Raw genomic sequence first — 26,659 nt, forward strand, 5'->3', positions numbered from 1 at the left:
GTAAAGCCTCCCACGTCGCCTGCTTTTTGTTTCCCTGTGTGGGCCCTGTGCGGCTGAAGCACCCAGCAGCCTGTTAGACGAGTCCTGGGCCTTGCATTGTCCCACAGTGGGCCACAGGGCAGGTGCTGGGCCTCTTTTCCGCAAGGGACCACCGGGTACTGACTTGACGTCAGCAGGAAGTGAAGTGATTATGATGATCGCAAAAAATGCAGAGTGTGCGTATTAGCTGATGGAAGAAGGTCGATATCAGCTGACTGATTGATGTAAGCAGGATGTAGATAACACAGTGGGGGCTAGTTTGACCAATTCTTGAGTCCTCAAACTGTAAAGGCTTCTTTTAAAGGACCTACCTTTAAAGTCTTGCAACAAACACCAAAACTTGAGTTTATGTTAGTGTCCTTTTTCTGCCTTCACGTTTTTCCACCTCTAGCAGGCAGTTCAGCCTACTGCTATTTGCATCACTCTGAGCTTTTCAGGAAAAAAAAATGAGGACACTCTTATACCACAAGTGACTGTGATGTAAATCGTCTGCCCTCTACTTCTCTCCCTCCCTCTTAGTCCCATACACACCCTCTCTAACACCCTCTGTCTAAATGTGGACTCAGTGGATGGGCATTTTGAACTGTCTTCTCAATGGCCGGGGTCCCTGGACAAAAGAACTCATTTAAATGGCCACTAAAGCTTTTTCAGTGCAGAGAGTTGAAGAATTGACAACATTCTTTCACATCATTACCCGAGGGAGGAGCGGAGAGACGTGAAGGAGGAGGTTAGGAGGTGAGCGATGAGGTGGTGGAGATGGGGGGACAAAAAGAGGGAGAGAGGGAGAGACCGAGGCCATCTACTAGCATTCAGCTGCCGACTCATCGGCCACATTCAGCAGCTGCCGTAACCTCTATCACGATTGTTTTTTCCACCTTTTTTTTCATCCCTCTATTCTGGGTGTGCAGATCAGATAAGGATTCCCTAAGCAACAATGAGTGCCTTCGTTTGTGTTTCTTTTTAACGAATCCCATTCCATCTATCCACCCCTCCAACCCTGACACACAAACACACACACCCGCCCCAAACCCTCTCTCCCTTTTCCCCTCCCTAGCCTTTTCAGCTCAGGGCTGTGAATGAGTCCCAGGAGTCTCTCTCTGCCTCCCTGGAGTTCTGCTGGGGTTCATTAATCTTTCATTGGGACCACGGCAATAGGGAATGCCCCCCACCCCTCTTCCACACACTCTCTTCCCACTCCCCCAGCATTGCCATTATAGAATAGAGGTCTAGATGGCCATGCTTGTACCGACCATGCAGATAGACAGCTTTAACTACCCAGTGAAAATTTAGCACGGGACTCTGAATGGGCTGTTGGTGCATCGGGCTCTCACACAGACACGATATTAACTTCAGCCTCAAACAGACTGGGCGGATGATTAGTTTGCAGCATTAATCTCTGCTCACATTTGTCTTGCCCTGGGCCCGTAGCTTTGCATTTGTATTGTCAATGAGCACTGGGCAGCTGAGTATCTTATGCATGTATCCCCCCCACACACACACTCCTCCTCCTCCCCTGCCAACATCTAGTCCCATTAATGTTTTTCAAAGTCTTTTGGAAATGTGCCACAGTGGAGCTTTTTTTTTTTTCTTTCTTTCTTGCATGGGTTAAAGTCACTAATGAGGGTGTGTGGCCTACGAGAGAGCAGACTGAACACACACATACGCACGCAAGCAGCTTGGTGTCTCACTCCTCTCCCCCTGAACATATCATCCATGTTATGATAAGCCTGATTAGTGCTGCTTCTTTGACTGCTGAGGGCAGGATAAGGATGTGTGGGTAAAGAGGCGAGAGCACCCTCTGCCACCAGCCTAATCTACAGCAGAGCTCTAATCTGGTTATCTTGTGGTTGGGGACTGTGTGTATTAGTCTGTCCCCAGCCCTGGCCTGATGAGAGGGGGGCTGAGCTCCGGGGCCCACGGCAGCACACCCCTAAAGCTCAACTGTAATCTTTGGGTAATTGAAAAAAAAAAGGGGGCCTGCGCCACTTAGAAGCACAAAGAGAAGATTACATAGCTAAAACTAATTTGGCAAAAATGCAGAAATGGATTTACGGCCCCACCTCTTCTCTCCTAACCCTTTTATTACAATACACCCATACCCTCCGTGAACCGGGGCCCTGGGGGAATAGATAGAGGGAAGGGGATAGCAGAAGGAGGCTCGAGAGCTGAGCGGAGAGCTGCTAATGACTGTGGATATACGCGCGCACTCCCTTGATTTTTGTGGTTTACAGATGATCGATTACTTCACTTACAACCGTGGTTAAAAGTGCCTCATCACACATCAAACTCAAATGTGAACAGGCAACCCCACAAGCCTCTTAGATTGTGTTACCGAATTCCAGAGTGACACCACAGAAGTGTTTTTAATTACAAACCATGCTATTTTCACTGTGGTTTGGTGGTTTGGCGCCTTGAGTATACCCAGAATTTGATAGCTCTTCTTTGGAGAACTTTCAAGTTGTAACTCTATGGCAGGCGCCTGCAATCTTTAACTCACATCCCAAATATTAACATCCTCGCCTCTTTTTTTTTTCTCTCTCCCCTCCTTTCCTCTTTCTTTATCGCTGTCCATCTATCTTTCTCTGTATCCTCCTCCTCTCTCTTGTCTCTCAGTCTAATAAGGTTCCAGTGGTACAGCACCCCCACCATGTGCACCCTCTCACGCCTCTGATCACCTACAGCAATGAACACTTCACACCGGGGAACCCCCCACCTCACCTACAGACAGACGTGGATCCCAAAACAGGTACGGTCCGGAGCGTTTTCACAGTTTAACTGGCGTGCGGAGACGGGCGTGTTTGATTTCTGCTCAAAACACCTTCAGAATTAAGTGCACTTGTTTTCCAAAAGCGTCAGGATGAACCTCCCGAAAACCCAATTATGTTCCGAACAAATTAAGAATAAGTCTCAAGGGGTGAAAAAACACATAAGCTTCTCTTCTTTGATAAGGAACCACAGCTCTTTGAACAGTATGTAGTCGTGTTCTTGTCACACTTTCAATGCAGGTAATGTGAAAAGGAATGAAACAAAAAAAAAAGCTTATTTATTCCATTAATTGCTCATTTGATGACTTCATAAACATGACTAGCACTGTTTACAAGATACTTAATGTAGGACAAGGTCAGCTCAAGTGCTTCTTATTGAAAACTGCTGCTCTAATCTGTTTCTGATTGATTCAGCTATCATGCTCACTAAAATCGTTTGGTTTTGATTGAGGGCGGTAAAAAAAAAAGGGCCTTACATTTTAGAACAACAACCTTGCAGAGTGCCTCGTAAACTTCTCGTTAAACGTGGAATTCAGTAAACAGCCACCGCTCTAATTGTCAATGCTCAAAATAATACTGCCACTGTAGTGGGAGCGCTTTACGTTTAAAGACCAGCAAGCACACAGTTTTCAACTAAGTGCACAAAACTCCTCAGTATGAAAGATTTACACAGACTTTTACAGGTTTTCTCCACGCCTGCTTTATAGCCTGTTGATCCTGCAGTCAGCGTCCATGTTTATACCCACAATTCAGTCTCCTACATTCATTCAGCACACTTTTTTTTTTAAGGCAATTTCATTCATTTCCACGAGCATCTTGACCCAGCACTTAATTTTGCTAACTGTCATTCAGCCCGTCCTTTCAGGTTAATGCATTTTCAGTGTGCTGAATAATTTCATGCTTTTCAGAGGTCTCTGGTGGATTCACTTAGTGTTTTAGGTAATAATGTTCCCTTATTATGATGGCCCTTACAAAGGGGAAATAATGTGCCAGCTGCTGTTTAATGTAGTGCTTAATGGGGCTGCTTAATTGGGCACAGTGTTTAATTAATTAATGAGCTATATTAGGTCTTGAGCGCTGGGTGGCGATGGGATAATTTTCCACAGGCTTTCTTTTTTTTTTTTTTTATAGAACTCGCTTTTGTTATAACTGTACTCCCAAGAAAAGTTTCCTGCTTTGGAAAGAAGAGTCCATACGTACCATAATTCCTCAAGAGTCAGATCCTGGTGGAGCTAAATCAGTTGGGAACAAACACCAGCAGAAGCCAACGTCTTTAATCTATGAAGATTCATCTGGGTTTACGTTGGCTTTGTTACCACAGGCCAAAATACCTGAAGCATCAGCTGGATGGGCAAAAGCAAGCTGTGTGGAAGAAACGCACATCAGCCAGCCAAAAAAAGAAAGAAATAAAAAATGTCCCCCAGTTCCTGGTCTGCTGCACATAAACCCCTCCCTGCCACGCTTTTACACTTGTCTAGTGTTCCCTGTTTCAAGTTTGTCATGAGAGAGAAAGTTATTTTTACAGCTGGCTGTGTACGAGACCTTTTCAAGGCATTCGTTCGGGGCAGCTTGTCGATGCAGCTCCTTCGCCTGTCAGCTGCCACAGAGAGTAAAGGCAACACCGTGGATGCTGTGATTGCTCGGCGATGCCCTCAAAAAGAGCTGTCCTTAAATTGGACATCTTTGTCACCGTCGGTGGGTGAAAAACAAAATTTGCTGCTTGTTTTATGCTAAATCTGAGGATCGCTTCAACGAATGGAGACTGATGATCGGATATTGGGGTTTGATCGTCACTGCGTTGTACTTCTGGTAGCATCGAATGCAAAGCTAATTGACTATTAATCTGATTTAAATCCAGAAATATTGAGGTGAATTTGAAAAAAAGGAAGCTCTTAACTGCTTTGTTTATTCATGTATGTAATAACTACACCCATACAGCGAGGACTGTCAGTGTAAATCAGCGGGCAGATTCAACTGCTAGCCCCATATTGGCAGCTCTTTGATCAGATAGAAAGCTTTAATTATGATACTATGTTTTGTTAACTTCTAAACCTCAGTCATTTTATATCATTAATCTTCTGAGTCACCAGACAAATGTGACAAGAATCGTGTTGGTGTTTTCTCCTCACCTCTCTTCCCCTCTGCCTCTTCCAACACACTGTGCCGCTGTGCCGCCTCAAAGGCCTTTGATCAGGAAATGTGATTTAGCACTGTGTACATTCGATGCAACAAGCCCTCTTCCTCCTCCTCTTCCTCCCATCTGCACTCCTGTGATGTCTGCCCCGTTCATATGTGAAACTGAACAAAGAAAAGATCCCAGCACTGACAAAGATTTTGGTTCTCCTCTCTCTGTCATCGTCTCGTCCTGTCCACCTCCTCTCTCCTCCTGTCATCCTCTTTTTCTACTTTTTCTTCTTCCACAGGAATTCCAAGGCCTCCACATCCTCCAGATATATCTCCTTATTACCCACTGTCACCTGGCACTGTCGGCCAGATCCCCCATCCGCTAGGATGGTTAGTACCACAGTAAGCAAATCCTTTTTTTACTTCTCTTTCATCTTTATTCTCCTGTAAGTTGTGCGGAAAGGCTAGAAACATCTTCATGCTGTGATGATTGCTAAGCATAAAGGTGCGGATCAAGCTAAACCATTAAAGAGTGGCGCTGTAAACAAGAAAAGTGGATATTACCTTTCATACATTTCATTTATGGATTTATGGACACAGCTTTAAAAGCTTTCTCTGTCTCTCGCTGGCCCTCCAACTTCCACACTCGCTGCTTAACCAGAGCAGCAGCTCCTTTAAGCCCTCACCAACCTCAACTTGCTATTTTGTGTCAAATACTATTTTGCATGTCTGTGTATGGTTCAATTAGATTAATGAACTGTGATTGCCCGTATTTTACCCACAATTCCACATAGGGGCTCTCCCCTGGTAACTCTTGTCAACACTTGTTAATATGACAAAAGGCTACAAATTAAGCTCTGTTAATTTAATGTTTTCTCACCGCGATCTAAATACCGAGAGAGGCCTTGAGCGCAGCCATGGCGCCCTTTGATTTGCTGCACTTTATTTTGGTATAAATTTACATTCATTATTGTTTGTCTTTGGATGTGTAGACCTCAATTAGTGTGATGGCTCCATTAAAGAGACCCGCGCTTCGTCTTTAATTATCACAACAAAACACCTAGTTCCAGCTTGGGGAGGAACGGGGCCCCACTCTGTCGACACAGAGCGAAGGGTTATGAAATTTAATTAGCCATTGCTATCAAGATTTGTGGCATTCAAATTGTTCAGAGTTTTCCTCCCTTTGATCTGCGCTCTGCAATCCCCTAGATTTTTGTCCTGATCAAATGAGAATAAAGAGGCCCACGGTGGGGAGAAGTGAGAGACAGAGGGCTTTAGCTTCTCCTCTTCCATCAACTCTGTTCCTTTACCTTTCTGTCTTTCTTCTTTTCTTCCCTCTTCTTAGGCAAGGTCAACCTGTTTATCCAATCACAACAGGGGGTTTTAGACACCCCTACCCAACTGCGCTCACTGTCAACGCATCCATGTCAAGGTGAGTTAAGCCCTAAGAGCTAAACACACGCATGCTTGTTCTCATTTGCTTGTACCTTCACTGGTGTGTGTTTGTGTTGGCTGTGAGGGCAATGCGCAAGCAGCACACACACACACACACACACACGGGTGCGCTCATGTGAGCAGAAACTTCTCCCTTAAGGAGCGCTCGCACTCCCCCATCTCTGTTCAAAAGGCCAATTCTCCAGTGTGGGGCTTCAGCTAGCATGCTCAAATATTAATTATATTTATCATTTTCTAATGAGGCCCCTGAAGAACATTTACCCCCGCTGCATGTCAGGCTGATGTGAAATGAGATGGGGCATGTCCTTGCTGTGAGTTTAAGCAGGCAGACAGATAAACAAACAGCAACACTTTGAAGAGGACTACGTAATATAAGCTGGGGTCTGACACTCGGCCAGTGCTTTGGTCCAGTTCATCTGCTGCTCTGGACATTAGTGCACCCATGGGAGGGCATTGTGTGTGTGTACTCGTTGCCATCTTTTATACATATGTGTGTCTATTTGTCAGTCAGCATTTAGCTACTTATTGTTCCCCTGAGGAACGCACGTCTTCTCTATTGTGTGGGAAGTGACCGTAATTAATTTAGGATGCCTGAAAACCCCATGATTTGTGGGTCTGGATGAGTCAAAAAAGCACCAAGACAGAAAAACAAACAGCCTCCCACTCTCTCCACTCCCACTGCTCCTCCCTCCTCACTCTACATGCCCCTGCAGCAGGGGACTTTGGACGGCGCTGGTTTGGAGTCTAGGGATGAAGCCAAGCTTTAGTTTAATTACAGCCTGATTGGAAAAGCAGCTCCTGAGGGCGGCTTGTTTAGACCTCTGTGACATTGATGGATCATGTAGATGCAGGAAGGGAGCAGTTTCAAGAGGGAATTATGTTTTGTGAAGCATAACCCTGAGAATAAAGGGTAGCTTCATTTATAGGCTAACCTACACGGTTTACTTCAGGTTTTTTTGCATCTGTTTTTTTTAAATTCTGTCTTGCACCAATTTTGCTTTCTCGTTGGAACGATGTCTGCATTAGAGTCAGATTGGGCCCCTCACAGCCCATCCCCAGCAAGTCTCAAGTGCAAAGGGTCAGATGGTGGGTCTATCCAGACATTGGCATCTGGCAACAGTACCCAGCCAACTTGGGCTTTAAGTGACTGCTAATTTGGTCCCTTAATGACAGCCTCTACATTGTGATCATCTTATTTCCAGTGCGGCTAATTGAATATACTGGCTGGGGTGTGGGGGGGGACTGGCCATGGGGAAGAGCTAATGCCCTGTGATGAGGCCCCTAATTGAATTAGTATAACTGAATAGATGGAGGGCTCTGGGAGTTCTCTGGTGAATGGAAGGGTTTAGTACATCACCCCCCTCAAAATGAGGGGAAAAAAATGTACTAGCTGACAAAATCTAGTAACAATTTGTCTAATTGTGTCAGCAGCATAGCAGAATCCCTTCATCACAGCCTTCTTCAGCTTGTTGGTTTTGTTTAAAGATCAGGCCGCACTGCTGTGATAGCTCAAACGATTTGTAGCGTGCAGGCTGGCTGTGGAAAATCTGAGAGAAAAGACATCCTGGCTTGTACTCTTGTCGGGAGTTAGGTCTTTGCAGGAGAGCGCTGCTTCATATCAGTCCCGGGTGCCTTAGCCCGAACTGAATTAGGATTCAAGGAATGAATCCGGTACCTCGTAGTCCCCCCCCCCCCCCAATGAGCACCTTACACCTAGGTCCTGTTAAAAAATACATTCTTGTAGGAAGGGAGGAAAAAGAGCCAAGGAGAGTAGAGACAGTCAGCGGAGCAAATGAAAGACATTATTTTGATAATAGGGTTGGAGCCAGTGCAGGTCCCCCATATTGTCTGTGTGCGTGTGAATGTATGTGTGACAGGTGGGTGGATGTGAAGGCCCCCTTGCCCCTTGTGCTTAAGCCTGCCCTTTGATATGTTCCCCCGTCATCCCACTCCCTCTCTTTTCCTGGTTAACGGGAGAAGCGCACCGGCCGGATCATTATACATTAAACAGGCACGGGGGCTATCGCTTCACACTGGCAATTAAATGGCACTGGCTGACACTGGGCTTGCTGCGCCGGTGACCCCCCCCCCCCCCCCCCCCCCCCCCCCCCCTCCCTTTCCCACCAGCCATTCTTACCTTTGAGATTGAGACATAGGAGCCCCGGGGTTGGGGTGGGTGGATGGGTGGGGTCTCCAATGCATCTCCCTCTCTGTGTTGGCTAAATTGGTCCAAGGCGCTGCTTGCTGCTGATGAGCCCGATGATGGTGATGATGATGCCCCCATGCTTCAAAGGGATGGCCGTCATGTTTAAACCATAACCTGGGCCGTGCGGTGGCAGCAGGAGGAGGGGTGGAGAGAGGAAACGAAGGAGCGTGGAGGTGGTGAGGGGACAGGGAGGAGTAGAGAAGAAGAAGAGAGTAGAGAAAAATAGATCTTGGAACAGAGGAAATTTTAACAAGTGCACAGAGAGAGAAGGAGGGAGGGGTGAACAGGGAGAGAGGAAACGGGGTGAGTGAAGAAAATGCAGCAGCCTTAATGATGGGCGATATGCAGCCACTGCTGCCGAGCTCCCCATCATCGGATGACATGGCACAAACACCAATGTGTCAGTGATGAAGGGAGAAGAGGGGAAAGGAGAAAAAGAGGGAAAGAGTTTGAGGGGGAGCACTGGCACTCCCCTGAGATGGCCTCCAACAGAAACTAGTTGTTCCTGGCGAGTTTATCCTCATCATTATATTCTGGCTCGGAGCCATGCAGCCAGACACTGCTGGATAATGAGCTGCTTTAAAAAAAGAATTATTTCTCCTTTTTCTTCTCCTTCATCATCCTCTCTTCTCTTGAATTTGTGTGTGGTCACGTGGAACTAAGGCACCATGCTGTAAACATACACATGAACGTACATGTTCAAATAATCGCACACAAATAATTATTGTCATACATACACTGGTGCATACAGAACAGCAGAGTCTTATGGCTGTTCTAGCCGGTGCGAGCGATTTTTATAAATAAGAGTTTTTGGCCTCGATATGTAGCACAGTTGGAGATGATGAAATGATGATAGGAGTGCAGAGGGATGAAGATAAAAATGTCAGTGCTGCTGACAGTGCTGAATAGGCAGAAACGAATGGGAGGAAATAAATACAGACCCAATACCGGAGTGTATGATAGAACATTTTCATCTAGTTTGCAGAATTCCTTGATAAGAGATAACACTTCAAGCTTTACCTCTCCCAAATCTGGCATTTTCATATCCGTTTAACTGCCAAAATGCAATAAACTGAAATCTTTGATCGCCTTTTGTTATCTACAGCTGAATGATGGAAATAGTAATTGCCAGTAGAATTGTATTTGGAAACCATGTGCACACCTATTGTATATGTCATTTGTTATAGATGGCAATGACATGTGCGCGCTGAGAAGTTCTCAGCTATCGAAGGCATTAAACTATGAAAACAGGAGTTTGAGGAGCCCTCAAATCCTAGACGAACAAATTAAATTGATAGCTTAACATACCATTGGAAATTAAGAAAAAAAGTGGACAAGACTAGCTAAAGCTGCGGCTAATAAGCTTTTAAGAGATAAAATGTGTCAATGTGTCAAAATGTGTCAATGTGGCCCTCAACAACAGTCCCAGTTTCTTAGTGAGCCATTGGGAAAATTAATTGCACAACACTAGTTAACAGTATTGATAAACAAAGATTATTTTTAGCTAACATATAAAATGTTAGCTAACAGCAAGCTAAGCTGTTAGCTAAGCTAAATTAGCTAAGCTTTTCCTTTAAACCTGTGTTCTTTCTGTTGACCAGCAAGAGGCGTTACAAAATTTTTTTGATTGTCTCACATTGAGCTGTGGCTTCAGTAAAACATCAGTTACTGGTTTTATGTCTTACTGAATTCAGCACGATGTTTATTTTTTTTATGTTTGTCCCAGTAGAGTTAGAGACGCATGATAAAACTACCATATAAAGGATCCAGTGTCCCCTCAAAAAATGGACTTGGTGTAGTGTGGATTTGTAGTAGTTCATTTTTGTTTAACATTCATCCTTAATTAAGCAACAGAAAATGACCTTTTTACTATTTTTTAAGCTTTAGTGACTGAGTAAACTCTGTCATTTTGAGTAGATAAGTCTATCTTAAATGTTTATTAATACATTTTCAGCTTAGGAAATTTTCATGTGAATATTTGTATTTACTGTGTGGCTTTCTGTGAAAGAAACTGAAAATACATGATGTGCTTTGACATGTGTAGTCTTGTGTGTACATGTGCTCCATCTTCCCATTTCACCTGTGTTCATTCTGACGATTTACACAGTCTTCTGTCCTCTAGGTTCCCCCCACACATGGTGCCCCCTCACCACAGTTTGCACACCACGGGCATCCCTCACCCAGCCATCGTAACACCCAACGTCAAGCAGGAATCCTCGCACAGTGACATCAGCTCTCTCGACAGCTCGTGAGTAAACTTTCTCCTATACTGACTTTTGGTGACCACTTGGAGATAGACTCTGCTCATCTCACTGCTCTCTGCCCCATCACAGGAAACAGACAGACGGTAAAAAGGTAGAAGAGAAAAAGAAAGAGGTCCACATAAAGAAACCTCTGAATGCCTTCATGCTCTATATGAAGGAGATGCGGGCCAAAGTGGTGGCTGAGTGCACACTCAAGGAAAGTGCTGCCATCAACCAGATCCTGGGGCGAAGGGTAAGTCCTACCAGCTTATTCGCACAAGACATTCAGCCATGCTGATTTCAATCATAACATGGCTGTAAAGGGCCTGATGGGATGGAAGAAAAGAGTCGTAGTTAATGATGACATACTTCGGGATTTACAGAAAGTACACAACATGCACACATTCTTCTATTTTTATCTGTTCTGGGTGAAAATCTCTTCTTTCTGTGCCTGGTTTTTCATTTTGCAGTGGCACGCCCTATCGCGGGAGGAGCAGGCCAAGTACTACGAGCTGGCCAGGAAAGAACGACAGCTCCACATGCAGCTGTACCCAGGCTGGTCAGCACGAGACAACTATGTAAGTTTTTAAGTTTACAAGTCGTATTAGCCTCTTCTTTCCCCCCCTTTCACTAGGTCACATATTCAAGGCCATTTATTTTTGCTTTTTTTCTGTTCATGTAGATCTAGGACAAAAATGCTCTGGTCTTAAATCCACCTTATCATGCTATAGATAATGACAACAGTCCAGTAAGGAATAAATAAAGGATGCAAAGTACCAAGTCTTAGTATTAATTTCAGTGGGTTTATCAGTATAGAAAGCATTTAAAACACAGGCCCCCAAAGGGAACAAAGGTCATTTACAGACATATGTGAAGTCAAACTACATTATATTTAAAATATTGTGCAGTCTCTAAATGCCCGAGGTCCCTGGTCCATAGACATCAGCAGATGCTTTGTAGCTTCCCCAGTGGTGCTCTCCCTGCCCTTTACTGCTGCAGCCTTCACCTCATGACTGCTGCCATGCCTCTTTGCCTTTCTGGTCTTCAGAAAGTGGAATTAAGCCCAATCTGATTAAGATCAGATTACTGACCTGGCCGTTCCAGGGTGTTTAACTTCTTCCCCCTGAATTGCTCTGGGGTTGCTTTGGGTAAATGTTTAGTTTTGCCATTCTGAACGGGTTTAGAGGCATTTCGGAGAATCCTACCACACAAAATGCTTTTGTATACCTCCAGTTGCTTCTATCTGCAGTGAAATCATCAGTAAATGCCACTGGCCAGGTTGATATTTTGTCATTATTCCACAGAACTTGGTTGCACAACTCAACCTGTTTCTTTTTGCATGTGTTTTTGTGGATTACCGAGGGGTTCACCATCATGATTGCTGGCGGGTACATCCTGGAAAGCATCCTCAGCATTCAAACATTACTTGCTCACATTTAAAGTTCATGAGCAAGTAAATCTTACCTCATAAAAACGTGACCAGGGTGCTCATTCACACCTGCTTGTCTAATAGGGGCTATAAATTGGTCCTCCAATCTGAAAGAGTTGTAGTTGGTTGTTGGCGAGTTTTACCTCTGTGCACATGCGTTTTCAAAATATACACATGTGATTTTGGAAAGACAAGTACCTTAAATGCCACTTTACATGGATACCTCAAACCACCTTGAACTACAATGCTCGGTAATGCTCGGTGAGCTTTGAGCCACGTGAGCAACACATAGCTGCCCAAGAAGTGCAGTATATCCCACATAGCTCTTGCTATGTCATTGTAAAACTACTCAAATTAAAGCTGAGATTTTAAAGTGTGAAATGTTTTGTAGCCTGGATAGTTCGCTCTGACCCACACATACCCGATTCTCATCTTGGGATCAGTCTGACCACTGCAGTCGCCCAAGAGCAGCCTTGAGAAATCCGTCTTCCAAATAAGAAGTGCGTCGAGATGCCTAGGCATTCACAAAACAGAGGAAAATGAAACAAAAGATTAGAGAACAAGAAGAAAAGAGCCAAAAAGGGAGAGAGAGGAGGGAGCATTCTGGTCTTGGCCTGCAGTGGCTGCTGCAAACCGGAGGGCAAAGACAGAAAAAAGGCAGAGAAAGAATGAATGAATAAATAAGTAAACACGAAGATGAGTGCTATTCTCTGTTTCATGTTTTGGGCATTCTGCAATATAATAACTAAGGTTCCTGTCTGTGTCTATTTTTTTCTTTCTATTTTTTGGCGGCTAACCAACAGGGGAAAAGGAAGAAGAGAAAAAGGGAAAAGCAGCAAGCAGAGAGCAATGGTAAGTGAGCTGCAATTATCTCTCATATTAGAAGAGCCCCATCATGTGTCAGGCAGATGTGACATCTTGCAAGATAAAAGTGTAGCTAGTTTTTTTGTGTTATGTTTTTTTTTTTTTATTCTGTGTGTATGTGAGTTATATTGCCTGGCTTTTTCTCTCTTTATTTTTTAATTTTTTTTTGGTATAGTTGCTACCCAATGCAATATTTAAATAGTAGAATTGCTTGTAAACCCCACCCCTCCCTCCTTTTTCCAGTTTCCCTTGCTCTCCCTAGCTAATAGCGACTGAATATGCATGACCCCCCACAGTCCTTCTCACCCCCCCCCCTCCCCTCCCCTGGCCCTTAGCCTTCTGGTATTGTGATATGTTACGAGAATGTGAGGTTTAAGCATCGTGAGAGCCATTAACTTTGACAGTGTTGTGTGCGTGTTTTATATATACTTGCCTGTGCCCTGCAGACGGACTGCACGACTGTACCGCGTGCGTGTTTGCGTGTGACTGTGCATGCGTGTGCTTGTTGGGCCTACCTCCCCTTCCCATCGCCTGCTTCCTTGCATGCTTTTATACCAACTTGAGGAAAAAAACAAAACAAAACAAATCACCTATATCTTAAAAATTAAGGAGGTTTGCTAAACCTGTGATTTTCATTCATTCATTCATTATTCTTTTTAATTCTGATGATGTAAGGAGCAATGCCGACTTGTTCTCATGTATTTTGCGCTCGTTTTGGTGACGGATTTCTTCTTGAAGGCCTCTCTATCTGTTCTTTTTTTTTTCCAGAACGCAGAGAATATTTTCCAAACCCTTGCCTTTCACTCCCTCCGATTACAGGTGCTAATGTCATTTTGAGTATTAAATCACTAACTGTTTTATTTTCCTTCCTTTTAAATTTATGTATACATTTATATATCTATATCTATCCATTCATAAATGTGCAGTGAGGCAGGTTTAAGCTTAAATCCTATATTTTGAAATATGCTCTTTTTGCTTTGTTTGCTGCTTTCTTTTCTTCAAAAATGTTGCCATTGTTTATTTGACTTAAGGGTAGCTTATATTTAATTCATTTTACACTCATTTACTGTTGCTATTTAGCTCAAATTACTAAGCAGTATGCTTGAGGACCTGGTGATATATATATATATATATTTATATATAAAGCTAGATTATCATTATGAAGTATGACCTGAAGGCTGTAATGTCAGGGTAAACCTCCTTAATCTATATGCTTCAGTAGGAGCACTTTTGCCTTTCCTATAGGCCAGCATGAGTTTGGCCTAGCCTCTGTCGAATAAGTCTCTGCTCAGACAAAGCCTGGACTCAAACGCTTCCACCACAGCGTTTTGCTGTCACTCAGCTCTATTTCTGATAATGACTTGATTACTGGGTAGAGCTAGCAAGTGACTGGCAGCTGTTCCACAACAGACCGCCAATGCTGATGGAAAATAATCAACTGTTTGATGCCAGGTCTAAAGAGTAGATTCCCTCTTCAGATTCCAGCCTTTTTAATCCTTCCCCTGGCTAGGGCTAACTCACGACTGTGCTGCTCCAGCAATCTGCTACTTCTTCCTAGTTCTGCCACTTTGACCTCGTCTCTTTGAAACCGTAGTGCGCTGATAGCATCTAACCGTAAATTAATCCAACCTGCATTCGCTCCATTTATACCCCTCTCAGTCAAATTGGTCTTTATCTTCAGCTTTAACTCCAGCCAGAATTTAGATTATGCCACTGAAAAGTTTCCACTGTTAACATCCTGATTTGATAATTTGCATGCATTTTGATTTTTACTTGTGTTTGAAACTTACTAATCGAGTTCAGCCCTATCTTTAAAGGCACACTTGATAATGGCTTTAAGGGGAATTATTTTTTCTTTTTCTTTTGGGTGCGGGGTTTTGATTTCTTGCAAAATGAGCCACTGCCAAGCTTCATAGATTCACTGTTTTTTCTCCTTATTTCTCTCCTCTTTTTAATTTCTGTTCCTTATTTTTTTTTTATTGGTTTTGGTTCTATTGCTCCTCTCTGCTGGCTTCCCTTCCTTGTTGCGGCATCAGACCTGAGCGCTCCTAAGAAGTGTCGAGCGCGCTTTGGGCTCGACCAACAGAATAACTGGTGTGGCCCGTGCAGGTGTGTATGGTGTGTGCTTGCACTGGCCAGGGCCAGGTGAAGGCTGGGTCACTCTACGCTGGGACTTCCTCCTCTCTTTTATGCTGCTGCTTTTCCTTTCTCTTCGCTTCCCTCCCCCGTCTGTCCCGCCAGGCTATTATGACCTCTCAGCTTCCTCCAGCCACACCCTGCCGGTCTATCTCTGGGTTCACCCTATTTGATTTTTTACCTCCTGTTTGGGGAAAAAGGTTTTGCGTACGAGTGCTTGTATGAGTGGTGTCTGTGTGTATGTGTTCAAGTTGCAAAGTTGCAGGATGCACAGTTACAATGAGCCTTACTGAGATTAATCAGAAGTCCTAAACTGGCAGGTCGGGGCTTGGAGGTTCTGGAGCCTGATGGCTTGGTCAATATGGAGGACATCCCAGTGTTGCCAGCCTAAATCTAAGCCCTGGCTACATGTTTTTGTCTGTGCAATGACGTGTCCATTTTCTTTTTTCTTTCTTTTTTTTTTTCTTTTTGTCTCTGTGTGTGTGTTTGTGTCTACCTCTTTGGCTAACAGATGCAAATACCCCAAAGAAGTGTCGTGCCTTGTTCGGGCTTGACCAGCTGAGTTTATGGTGCAAACCATGCAGGTATAACTCCTGTAGTAGCAATGGGAGGAAAGACATCCACAATGAGCATCTTCTCCTTGATTACTGGCTCAGATGTCTTGCTAAAAACACGTTTCCATCACTGTGGTAACAGATGGAAAACTTCTCAGCTCCCCTTTTCCTAACTGAGAAGTTTCCTACTCCTCTAAAGTCAGTTCAAGCCAAGTGTCAGAAAATGGATTTCTAAATAAGACTTCCAAATATTTTATCCAAACACATGTTGAAAGATCATGGCTCCTAATGCGATTTAGCAGAACATTTCTGACCGTCTAAGCTGCTACGATTGAAATCCATTTTCTCTCCAGGCAGTGGATAATTCCCTCCCATCCTAAATGTCATGTATGTCCTAATTGGCACTCTTTTTGAATAACACTGTTATGCTTACAAATTTAGCCCTGCTTTCTCTGAGGGCCTGCTCAGTGACACTCTTTTCTGTGCCCTCTTCCTCCTCCTTCTCCACCTCTTCTTCCTCCAAACTCCTCTTCGATAACCCTTACTTAGTCCCTACCTGTTGTCTTTCTGTTCTGACACAAGCAGTCTTTGAATTGGGAATATTTTCATGGTAGGTATTTGTTTCTGCTAAGTAATACCCTTCTTTGTGTCTGGCTTGCACCACACCTTGCCCCACTCTTTCTCGACACATTTCATCGCAGCACATTGTCTGTTTATGTTTTCATTTTCACTGTTTCTAAAACACAGACGGGCTTTAAAAAAAAAAGCCAAAATTTTGTAGCAAGATTAACACCAAAAGGTCATTTTTCTGTATTTTATTTTATTTTTTTTGGGGGGGGGGGGTCGTAACCGTTAGCTTCCAGCTTTACAGCTGACACACACATTATCAGAAACATGGGTTTATTTCTAATAATAGCACATCATGAGATCAGGAGACTGAAAAGTGCAGTAAATCAGCCTTCATTTTAAGAGCAGAGAGGTTAAAAGTTCTCTCTGGGCTCCATTTCCTAAAAGATGCATCTGCTATAATTTCCCCCGAGACAGAGAAATCAATATCATACACAGGCACATACCATAAATCAATATGTCTGTTAAAAAATGGATATTAGCTCATTTGTTGCAGTTTGACAGACAGTTATCGAGAGCGGGGCGCGCATGTAGTAGCAAAACGATACCTTTTTACGCCCGATCGATTTGCCGCGCCGTCCAAAAAAGCTACAGTATCGGCACAGGATGTACTTAACAGCCTCATCCTCACTCTTTTCTGCTGTCCTGGTGTTGTGAGCTTGCACTGTGTTGACTTCATCAGAAATGCATGCCTTTTTTCCCCCCCACCCAGCATGCGATTGTGGGCTTTTATATGTAATCTGTCGATGTCCCTCCTTCTTTTCATCCTCAGTGATCTGCTCTCCGTTTGCGTTTATGTAGATCAGAGTTAACAGAAATAAAGGTTTAATTAAACAGTAAGTCAGCGTTACATGTTCCAGTTTTTGGTCTATTTTTATTTATTTTTTCTTACTCGACATCCCTGTAAGTCTTAAATACTGGTACTCCGCGGCCTTTGGGCATTCTTGTGATAAAATAGAGAGCTGAGAGAGAGAAAGAGAGAGAGGGGTCACTGTCAGGGTCAGGGTAAAGATGAGGTGGGCAGAGATTCCCCCTTAACCAAATCTGAAGCACAGCCTTCACAGCAGAGTCACCACAGAAAAATGCAACAATCCCCTGCTCTCCTGATCGCCCCCCCTCCCTCCTGTGTTTCGTTCACCGGGTTCTGCGAGCGCAACGGGCCTGGCCTCGGGACGCGGCAGGCAGGGGGAGGGTCCCAACCCCAGGCAGGAATGCAAACATGGTGCTTTGACCCCCCTCATGCACACACACACACACTTGTGTCTGTGGGGCAGATGCAGGGCAGTTTGGATCCTGTTGACTTTTTCGCCTCATATCCAAACTCTGTTCCCTCAGGAGAAGAGAGAGAGAGTAGAGTCTGATAGAAGTAGAGCAGTGAGCTGGGTCCAGTAACAGTTGTGCTAGAGACAACAGACTGCAGTTCTTCCTGTAAGAAAAGGAGAGCGTTACATCCAGAGAGCAAACGCGACCACAGCTCATCTCTTTCATTCTTCATCGTCCTCATCTCTGTGTGCGTGCTTCTCATTCCCTTTCTGCTTCCTGTCCAGGCGATCTTTCTTCAGTGTCTGTCCTGCCTAATGACTTAGAAACTGACTATCATTTCTACCACCTTCCTCCTTTACAAAGTTGCTTAAATGCACCTCCAAACATTATCCATCGAGTATTGTTTCTTTTTAATAAACCCTCTCCCCACAAATTTCTGAAGGGAAAGGTGCATTTAAGTCAGCAACAGTGCTAAGATGATATTCAGTGTGGAGCTGTGACACTGAGAGACGCTCTCTTTCTCTCACCTTGTCCTTTAGGAGAAAAAAAAAGTGCATTCGCTACATCCAAGGTGAAGGCAGCTGTGCCAGTCCTCCCTCTACGGACGGAAGCTTACTAGACTCCCCCCCATCCTCCCCCTCCTCAGTGGTTCCTTCCCCCTCCTCAAAAGAGTCCAAATCTCAGACTGAACAAATGCAACCTCTCTCACTGACTATGAAACCGGCCCACCAGCCACTCCACCACCCGCACCTCCTGGCTGGGCCTCCACCGCCATCTTTGGTTCAGCTGGAAAACTCTGCCGCAGCAGCTAGCAAAACGCCCGCCGCCTCCTCCCACAACGGAGCTCTGGAGCACAGTGACGTCTCGTCCTCGCGGCAGCCGGGCTCCTCTGTGGCGTCCTCGATGGCCCGGCCCTCGGCATCGCTGTGTCATTCCCACTCGCTCCTCTCCTCCACAGCCCCTCAGCCTCTGTCGCTAGTGACCAAGTCTATAGAATAGTCTATCCTATTCTCCTCCTCTGTTTGTTTTTTTTAGCTCTGCACACACACACTCACACAAACATCTTTCTAGGCCCTCTCTCTGCTCCGTTTCACTCGCCCTCGGTTCTTTTCTCTTTCTGTTTCTGTGCCATAAGGCTTTGGAATTTTAGGTTATGTTTTTATTAAAGTTCATTGGTCAATATTTGACCCGTCATTATCAGACAAATCTAATTATTATAAAGAAATGATACAATGAGCTGTAGTATAGCTTTGTGAATCTGCCAAAATTTTTATGAATTTTGTTTTTGTCTTTTTTGTAGTTTTAAAACAGCGCAAAACAGAAATTATCTAGTTCAGCATCCAAATGTTTAAAAAGACGGATATAAAAAAGGTAGGCTAGATTATTCAACGAGCCCTTTTCTTGAAAGAGTTGGTTCTCCTTCTTTATTTGTATTAAATACGAGCTCGCGAACCAATCATTCGACATCTGTTCAAAACTCTTGGAGGGCATGAGGCTAGCGGTGACACCTCTCTGAGGAACAACTTTAATTGTGATGTTACTTGTTCTTGTTTAAATGTACAGAATAAAGGGGCGGGAGGGGATTACTGTGTTAAATATGCATTCTTCCACTGCGTTGTCTTTTTTTTCTTTGTTGTTTACCTTTGGGGTGGAGTCAGGCAAGTTTGGGTGGGCTTGAGGGGAGGTCGGGTGGGAGGGTTGTGGGTTATTAAATTCAAAATGTCACAACGCTAGGACCAGTAGTATTTATTGCTTTAGAGATTGCTTGTTGTATCTTGTATGTGTCTCTTTTTTTTCTTTCTGAATACATTGTACAAATATTTTTTCTTAAGGTAAGCAACTATATGAACGATCCATTTTTACAAGGAGGTTTTAAAAAGGCAAATCTTTTTGTTATCTTTCCTCTCCGAAAAACCTGGATTCCGCTCAGTGTACTGTGTAGATCTCATGAACAGATGTATGCACAACTTCATTTCAAGAAATGCGTCTATAAGCCATTTTACAGGAAAAAAAAAGAAGAAAAGAAAACTTGAAACACGAGACAGTGGGTACCGCGTGTTCAGTAGTTGGAAAAGTGTCAGAAGCCCTTCTTTTTTATTGCACAGTCACATCTCTCGGACTGTAGATTCGTGTACAGATTTTCCGTGCCAAAATTTTGTGATAATTTTTCCTCTGCTCCCACCCCCCACCCCGACCATGCTGTAGGGATCTCTTTTTGTTTTGTTTTGTTTTGTTGTTGTTTGTTTGTTTTGTTTTGTTTTGTTTTCATTTCGATACCATTTTTTGCTGTGACGTTACATAGATTGCTATGTATGTAGTATAAATGTTGCTATAACAAATGTGTTTGGTAGCAAATTGTCAAATATTAAAATTTAAACTTAATAAAAAGACGGACATCATACTGTATAAACCCACCAGGGCCAAATTATGTATATTAGGAAGTTCATAAAAAAACTATTAAATACAAAAAAATACACAAACTGCCACTTTTAAGTACACTACTACATATAGGTAGATAGAAAAAATAGGCATGTTGATGTTGCAAGAGGCTGTAAAAAAAGCTACAAGAGAATCATCCACTCGGTGCCATTGTAGTTGACATGACGCGACTGTAATCTGTCGATTTCTTCTCTGGTTTATTAAGATGCTAATGATAAATAGTTTGAATGTTTCCTTAACGGCTGTGATGTTCCTGTTCTATTTTATGCTCTTATATTTTTTTGTTTGTTTTTTCCTGTTATTTTAAATGGTTCTAAAACCATGTTTTTTGTAATGAATAAATGTTTATGCTGTACAGTCTCTGTAGCATGCAGTTCTGTATTAATAAAAGCAACTTAGTATGTGCGCATCTGTGTTTCGCTTTTATTCTGAAAATCCCCGAACCCAGCGTCTCAGGATGTGGGTCTTAGAAGGAAATCTGCCAAAAAATGTAGCATTTTATTCAAATAAAATCTTGAGAATCATCATATCGTAATTATAAAATAGAAATATACATCCAAGTGTGTTTTTGGGGGCTACTTGTTTTTTTTATTATTATTATTTGCTATACAAATTAACAGCAGAGGTGTTTCTTATTCTACTAAAATAGTTATGATTAACTTCTGCAAAACTTTTCATAGTGAGAAGGAGTAACATCACTTAGATAATTTGAACTGCACCTCCTATAACAAGTCTTTTTTTTTTTTCTTTTAAATTATAAGCCATCTTTATACTCACTGTTTGCAGGGCAGTACATCTCGCGCAATCAGAAAACACACAAGATAAAACATGTTTAGAGCTGGATATTATGATTTGATGGGCGCATCAGTGACCAATCACAAAAAACAGCACTGGTTTATTTTTCTCTACAAAGCAGGTCAACTTCCAACTAACCTTTGAACCCTTCTCTGTCCCACTACTAACAGTAATGCTCCGCTATGTGATCGCTTTTTGATGTGCTTACAGTCCTGACAGATACCTGCATCTACTGGTGGATTTAAAAGCATAGGAAAGAATGTCATGAAGGATACTGGTGGATGTTTTAGAGCACAGACGTCAAACTCTTTACAGTGAGGGCCACATACAGCCCACTTTGATCTTACGTGGACCGGACCAGTGAAACTCACGTTTCTGTCAGTGTGAAGACGTTAAACTAAACATTTAATCCCAGAGGTAAGAAAAAAAAATTGCAAGTCTTTGTTGTTCAACATGAACAATGTGTAAAATGACAGGAAAGTTTCTGGTAGTGTCCTGTAGTTTTCCCCCCTTTCTTTCTTTCTTCTTTTTTTTTTTTTTTAACAATTTTTAGCACAAATGTTTTAAGTTTAAACCGTTTAAAGTTCAAAATCTACATCCTCACCGCCATTTAGTGGGCCGGTCTATAGTCTTTGCCTGCCTGATTTTAGGACCCCGGGCCTTATGTTGGACAACCCTGTGTTAGACGGTGCTAAAGATTTGCATTACATGTTTGTGTAAATTCTGTATTATGCTATATATTTTTTATTTTATGTTGTATGTTTTGCATTTTCTAGATGTTTGTATGGCTGCTACTATAAGCTGCTAAAGGTAATAATAATAATTATGCACTCTGTCGTGTCTCCCTTACCTGCAATGTGTTTACCAGTACATATTTTTAATAATAGTTGTTCCCATTTTTCAGAATAATTTTAAAAGAAAATCTGATTTTGCCTTGAACTCTTTGCACAGAGAGGTCAGGGTAGCTCTCCCTCGTATCCAAGCATTAATACTGACCAGACTGCATCCCAGACACAACAGCTGCTGCTAAAGGGGGAAAAAAATGACACATCTGTACAAGGTCATGCATTCAAACAGATAAGAGGATATTCTTCTAGTGTTCAGGACCTTTCATTAATCCCAGGCTAAGTTAATCAATTTGTTATTGCTCAGTATATGGACACTACAGATTTGAACAGCTGACATTGATCTAGGTTCACGTTCTATTACCATTTAACTCCAAGCTTCTCTGTATTCCTGCCTGCGTTACCAACTATGCTTTTTTATTTCAAGTATCGAACAGAGTTGAAAGTAGAGTACTTTGTGCATAAGTTTAAAAAGTACAGGACAGCACAAATGTGTGAGAGGACTGCAGAAGTAGTCTGGTAAGAAAGGCAAGAACTACTGTGCTCCAATCTTAACACTTCATAAGAAGAATCTCCTTTTCCCACATTGCCTGAACACATTCAGTCATTCCTGTCTCATGCAAATGGACCTCTTGTGCTAAATTAATGATAAGGTGAAACTTCTCTTATTCCCATAGGGAAATTTTCCATTCCCTAGCCTCTGTCTAACATGGAGGCCAGAGTTCAGGATGAGCTGAGGGCAGTGGGACCTCTGGAGCTGCAGAATCACTGACATGTAGAAGAACATTTAAAAAAGACTTTTTCTTGGTGACAAAAGGAGCTTGTATGTTATACTGGGGTTGGATGTGTGCTCCACAATGAAGTATTGGGACATTAACGCAGATTAACATAGGGTGGTCCCTGAACACATTCAGCATTTCAACACAGTTTCAATACAGAGGTTTACAGATGTTTGATCATAGCAGTCATTTATCGCATTGGCTTTTAGACATTTTCTTGCCATATCATCCATTAAACATCACCACTGCAGGATTTCATCTGTTCCAGTGAAGTTGTGTTCCTGTGTGAGGAAAGCTGTGTACAAAGTTTCTGTAGTACATGCAGTGTTTTTTGGGCAGGGTTGGTCTTCATTTATGAGGCATTCTCAAGTTATCAACAACCACTTCACAAGGAAGAGTTTCTCTGTACGTGATTGTGTTTTTTTTCCCCACTCCTTACACTGAGGAGCTTACCACTGATTTCTTATTCATTCCAAGTTTGCATGAATATACAAAGTAGCCGAGCAAACAGCACAAAAGTACTAAAGCTGTAATGCAGACTGAAAGCCAGGCGAAGAAGAGCTGGAAAAGAAAGGGTTCACTTGCGATCAAGGAAATGCAGGAATTTTTCTTCGTTCCCTTTGAATGTCTGCACATTTAATGCATTTGTGCAGTATATACCCTTGAACCCTGAACCGGCGAGCTACGTATAACATGGACGTGTCTGTGATGGTTCTATTGCATTTTGAGAAGGAGGAGAGGCTTTGTGTACCTGAGTAGAGAAATTAAGTGTTTTGATGTGAGTGTGGCATGGAGGAACAATGTTGAAGGCCATCGCCGCAGGCAAGCATACAAATCAGAAAACACTGCAAAACATTAAATATGTCCCCTATGTTACAACAAACAACATACAAAGACATATTGTTTTGGATGTATTCCCCTGACCCTCATCGTGGCAACAAGACAAAACTGAAAGGTTGCAGATATGGCTGCAGCATAGCATAAACAACTAGTCTCTTTTATTAAGATTAAATGGCACATGTTTTCATATAGCTTTATATTAGGGGATGAATGTCGTACTTCATGATCATAATCTATTTTTCATCTCAGTTAGGTTCAATACAAAGTTAAAAGATGAGGGGCCGCAGGGGTGGGTGGGTGTCAGTGTTCACTTTCCCTGTGCAGACGTACAGCCACTGCCATCTGTGAAAGGAGAGGTTTTAGATAAGACTCCGGAGAACTCCAAGACATGTTGAGGAGGTAATTTAGCTGTGTTGGATCAAGGACGCATGTAAAATCTGCAGGACACTGGCCCTCAAGGCCTGGAGTTCGACACCTGTGCTCTAGAGGCATACAAAATTTAAAAAGCCTGAATTGCATAGTTAGTTCAAAAGAACACATTGAAACCAATGCCAGTGCATTGTGGCCCTTGTTGTGACCTTCATCGGGTAGGAACAAACCTTCATTCATTCCTCATGCACTTGAGTATACTGCTCCCTGAAGAAAGACGTCAAATTTCATAGGTTCAAAAAGCACTTGAGGAATTGTTTGGGAATAGGAATACCGAGCCAGCGGCCCCGTGTACTTGACCGTATCTCATGGAGTTTAGATTTAAGTCACGAGGATGAACTGAAATTTATTGATTTTTGCAGGACTGTCGAGAAAAACCCCCCCACACAAATAAAGGATTCTGAGGTCAGGTCAATACTTATTACAAGTTTGCACTCTATAGTGTAGGTGAAGTGCTGCAGTACAGTCTGTGTGTTATCAGACAAACATTTTTTTGGTATTCTTAAACAGTGGGTTGAAGAAAAAAGGGTAGATGTAAGAGGTGTTTAATTACTGAAAAAAAACAAAACAAAACGCACTGTCAAAGTCAGAGTCAGAAACATTTGAAAGGTGCAAAGTGAAGGATCTGCCCTAGAAGGCCAAAGATTTTATGGAATACCGTTTTTATTTTTTTTAAAAATAAGATATAATTTTTTTTTTTTATATATATATTAGACATGCTGTTTGAGAGAAAGAACCCAATTCCTTGTAGTGTATGTGTACACATACTTGGCCAATAAAGCTGATTCTGACTGTCTTTTTCTGCACATTGTTGATTTTTTTCCTTCTTTTTTTGTACAAGCAACTTGATAAAAAAAAAAGAGAGAGAAATGTTAGTAATCCTTTGTCTATGTCTTTAGCTTTTGATGCTGAGACCAACTTGTTTTCATAAAATCCTAACACACACTGAGTCATGCGTAGACTCAACATCATCTTCCATCCCCAAACTGTTTAGCAAGAATCAGCCCACTCTTTATTCGCTGACAACTGTCCGATAACCTTGAAGAATAAAATGATGCGCATGAAAGGTGAGTATTTCAATAGATTTTTTTCCTCTTTCTCACAATATGAAAGAATCTCTTTCATCAAATAAAAAATAAACAGGGGCCAACACGTGAGGGAAGATTTGGTACGATTTGGTTCTTTTCCTAAAGGACTATCCCACAGTGTGCCAGCAGCAAGGCCAAGTTGAATCACAAAGACTCTAGATGCATAAAGGTGTTAATGTGTGTATCGCACAACAAATAGATTGTGACGGAACCCCCCCCCCCCCCCAAAAAAAAGAGAAAAAAAAGAAAAATGGGGGAGAGCACAGTTGTTCCAGGAGAGAAAAATAAATTCTTTCTTGTAATCTTGTGATCCTCCTTTAAAAAATTAATTCTGCGACATCGAACGATAAAACCAAAGGTCACAGAATCGAGCAGCAACAGAGGAATCGATTTGGATGCATCTTATACTTTCTGTTGTTTTACAGCATCCTCACATCTACGAGTGACAACACAACGAGCCGAGTCACAGGTGTGCCACAGTTTCCCAGATCTGCATTTGACTGACTGAAAACAAGGCTCGTTTATTATGCAAAAACACAAAACTTTTGCACATTATGGCTTACTAAACGTCAGGAAAATAGATGTGTCTGTAGCAGAGGGGAAACTACTTGATTAAAAGTCATTTCAACTCACAACTTTCAAACAAGTTGTGCTTGTTTCTGCTCAACTCAGGTGATCAAAATATTGGATCGGAACAGCTTATCATTTGTCTGCTGAGAGCATGTGCTTAAAAATCCAGCTGTGCTTAAAAGTCACCATTAGTTCACTTTGTATTGACTAGGAACCCTGACTGATTGATATTGTGCTTATTCATTACGTTGCCTTTATATTTCCTAATCGACTTTTAAAGTTTACTTACAGCTTGATCTCTCCCAGGTGTTTGTTACAAAGAGCTTCTTACAAGGGGGGAGGACTCAAGTAGAAACACCTCGAGACCGAGTGTGAGACAGGCGGAGTTGCAGAGAAGAAGCGCGGCATATTTACAGGTGTTACGTGTACTCGCTGCTGTCTGAGTGCAGGCTTGTGTTTCACCTTCCCAAGCACAAGTGCCCTAGTCCCTAATGATGGCGGTGTGCAGTAAGCTAACTACCCTCACAGTGGAGCGAGCCCCCAGGCTAGTGCCACATCTCTCCATCAAGGCTTGCCTTCATCCCACTTTACACTGGGCCCTTTCCAAAGACACACACATACACACACAGAGCCAATGACAAATAATTCATATTATGGCCTGCCTGAAAGTTTGCCACACTACCTCATTAAGCAGCCTATTGTAACTGGCTGACATTCTCTCAGCATAATAACATTCCTTGGTCGGGTTGTTTTTGAAGTGACATCTCACTAGAGGGAAACAGAAATAAATAAAGAAATAATAATAATAAAAATAATAATAAAAAAAATACCCCAGTTGTGCTACGCTGTTTTTCACCTTTGGAACTCTCAAGGTGATGCAACTTTAGCTGCTAGATATCAATAATGGATCCCTGTTGTTTCTTGATATGGTACAAGGTCCAGCAATGACATATCAAATGAAGACAGAAATGTGGTTACTTGTGTCATTCGCATGGAAGGAGCAGCTTTTTCTATTTCAATAAATACCTACGAGGATAGGATGTGACAAGGACGGGAATAGCAGACACACACGCACAGCTTTAGACTTCTTTGCATGAACTTTAATTACTAAATCATAAAGGCAAGCTGTCAGCTTATGAGACGGATAATGGCCAAGGTGAGGAGGTTTG

At 42.6% G+C, this 26,659-nt stretch overlaps 1 protein-coding gene across 37 annotated transcripts in view; it reads left to right on the plus strand.

Annotated features, from left to right (window-relative positions):
• tcf7l2 (transcription factor 7 like 2) overlaps positions 1–20,553 on the plus strand; it is an 88,971-nt gene extending 68,418 nt beyond the window's left edge. For 3 of the 37 annotated variants that reach the window (XM_063482937.1, XM_063482952.1, XM_063482943.1), the window contains 10 exons: positions 2,653–2,785; positions 5,228–5,330; positions 6,274–6,360; positions 10,697–10,837; positions 10,923–11,085; positions 11,303–11,410; positions 13,050–13,113; positions 13,894–13,944; positions 15,773–15,845; positions 18,245–20,553. In XM_063482937.1, coding sequence (XP_063339007.1) covers positions 2,653–2,785; positions 5,228–5,330; positions 6,274–6,360; positions 10,697–10,837; positions 10,923–11,085; positions 11,303–11,410; positions 13,050–13,113; positions 13,894–13,944; positions 15,773–15,845; positions 18,245–18,704 — 1,383 coding nt within the window. In that variant the 3' untranslated portion in view covers positions 18,705–20,553. Of the gene's footprint in view, positions 1–2,652; positions 2,786–5,227; positions 5,331–6,273; positions 6,361–10,696; positions 10,838–10,922; positions 11,086–11,302; positions 11,411–13,049; positions 13,114–13,893; positions 13,945–15,161; positions 15,235–15,772; positions 15,846–16,364; positions 16,427–18,244 lie in introns of those variants that run through there. The other 34 variants (XM_063482941.1, XM_063482953.1, XM_063482947.1 and 31 more) reach the window with 28 other exon arrangements.
• Positions 20,554–26,659: the final 6,106 nt, after the last annotated feature.

Source organism: Pelmatolapia mariae, linkage group LG8, assembly GCF_036321145.2.
Source record: "Pelmatolapia mariae isolate MD_Pm_ZW linkage group LG8, Pm_UMD_F_2, whole genome shotgun sequence".
In the NCBI taxonomy this organism is placed as follows: domain Eukaryota; kingdom Metazoa; phylum Chordata; class Actinopteri; order Cichliformes; family Cichlidae; genus Pelmatolapia; species Pelmatolapia mariae.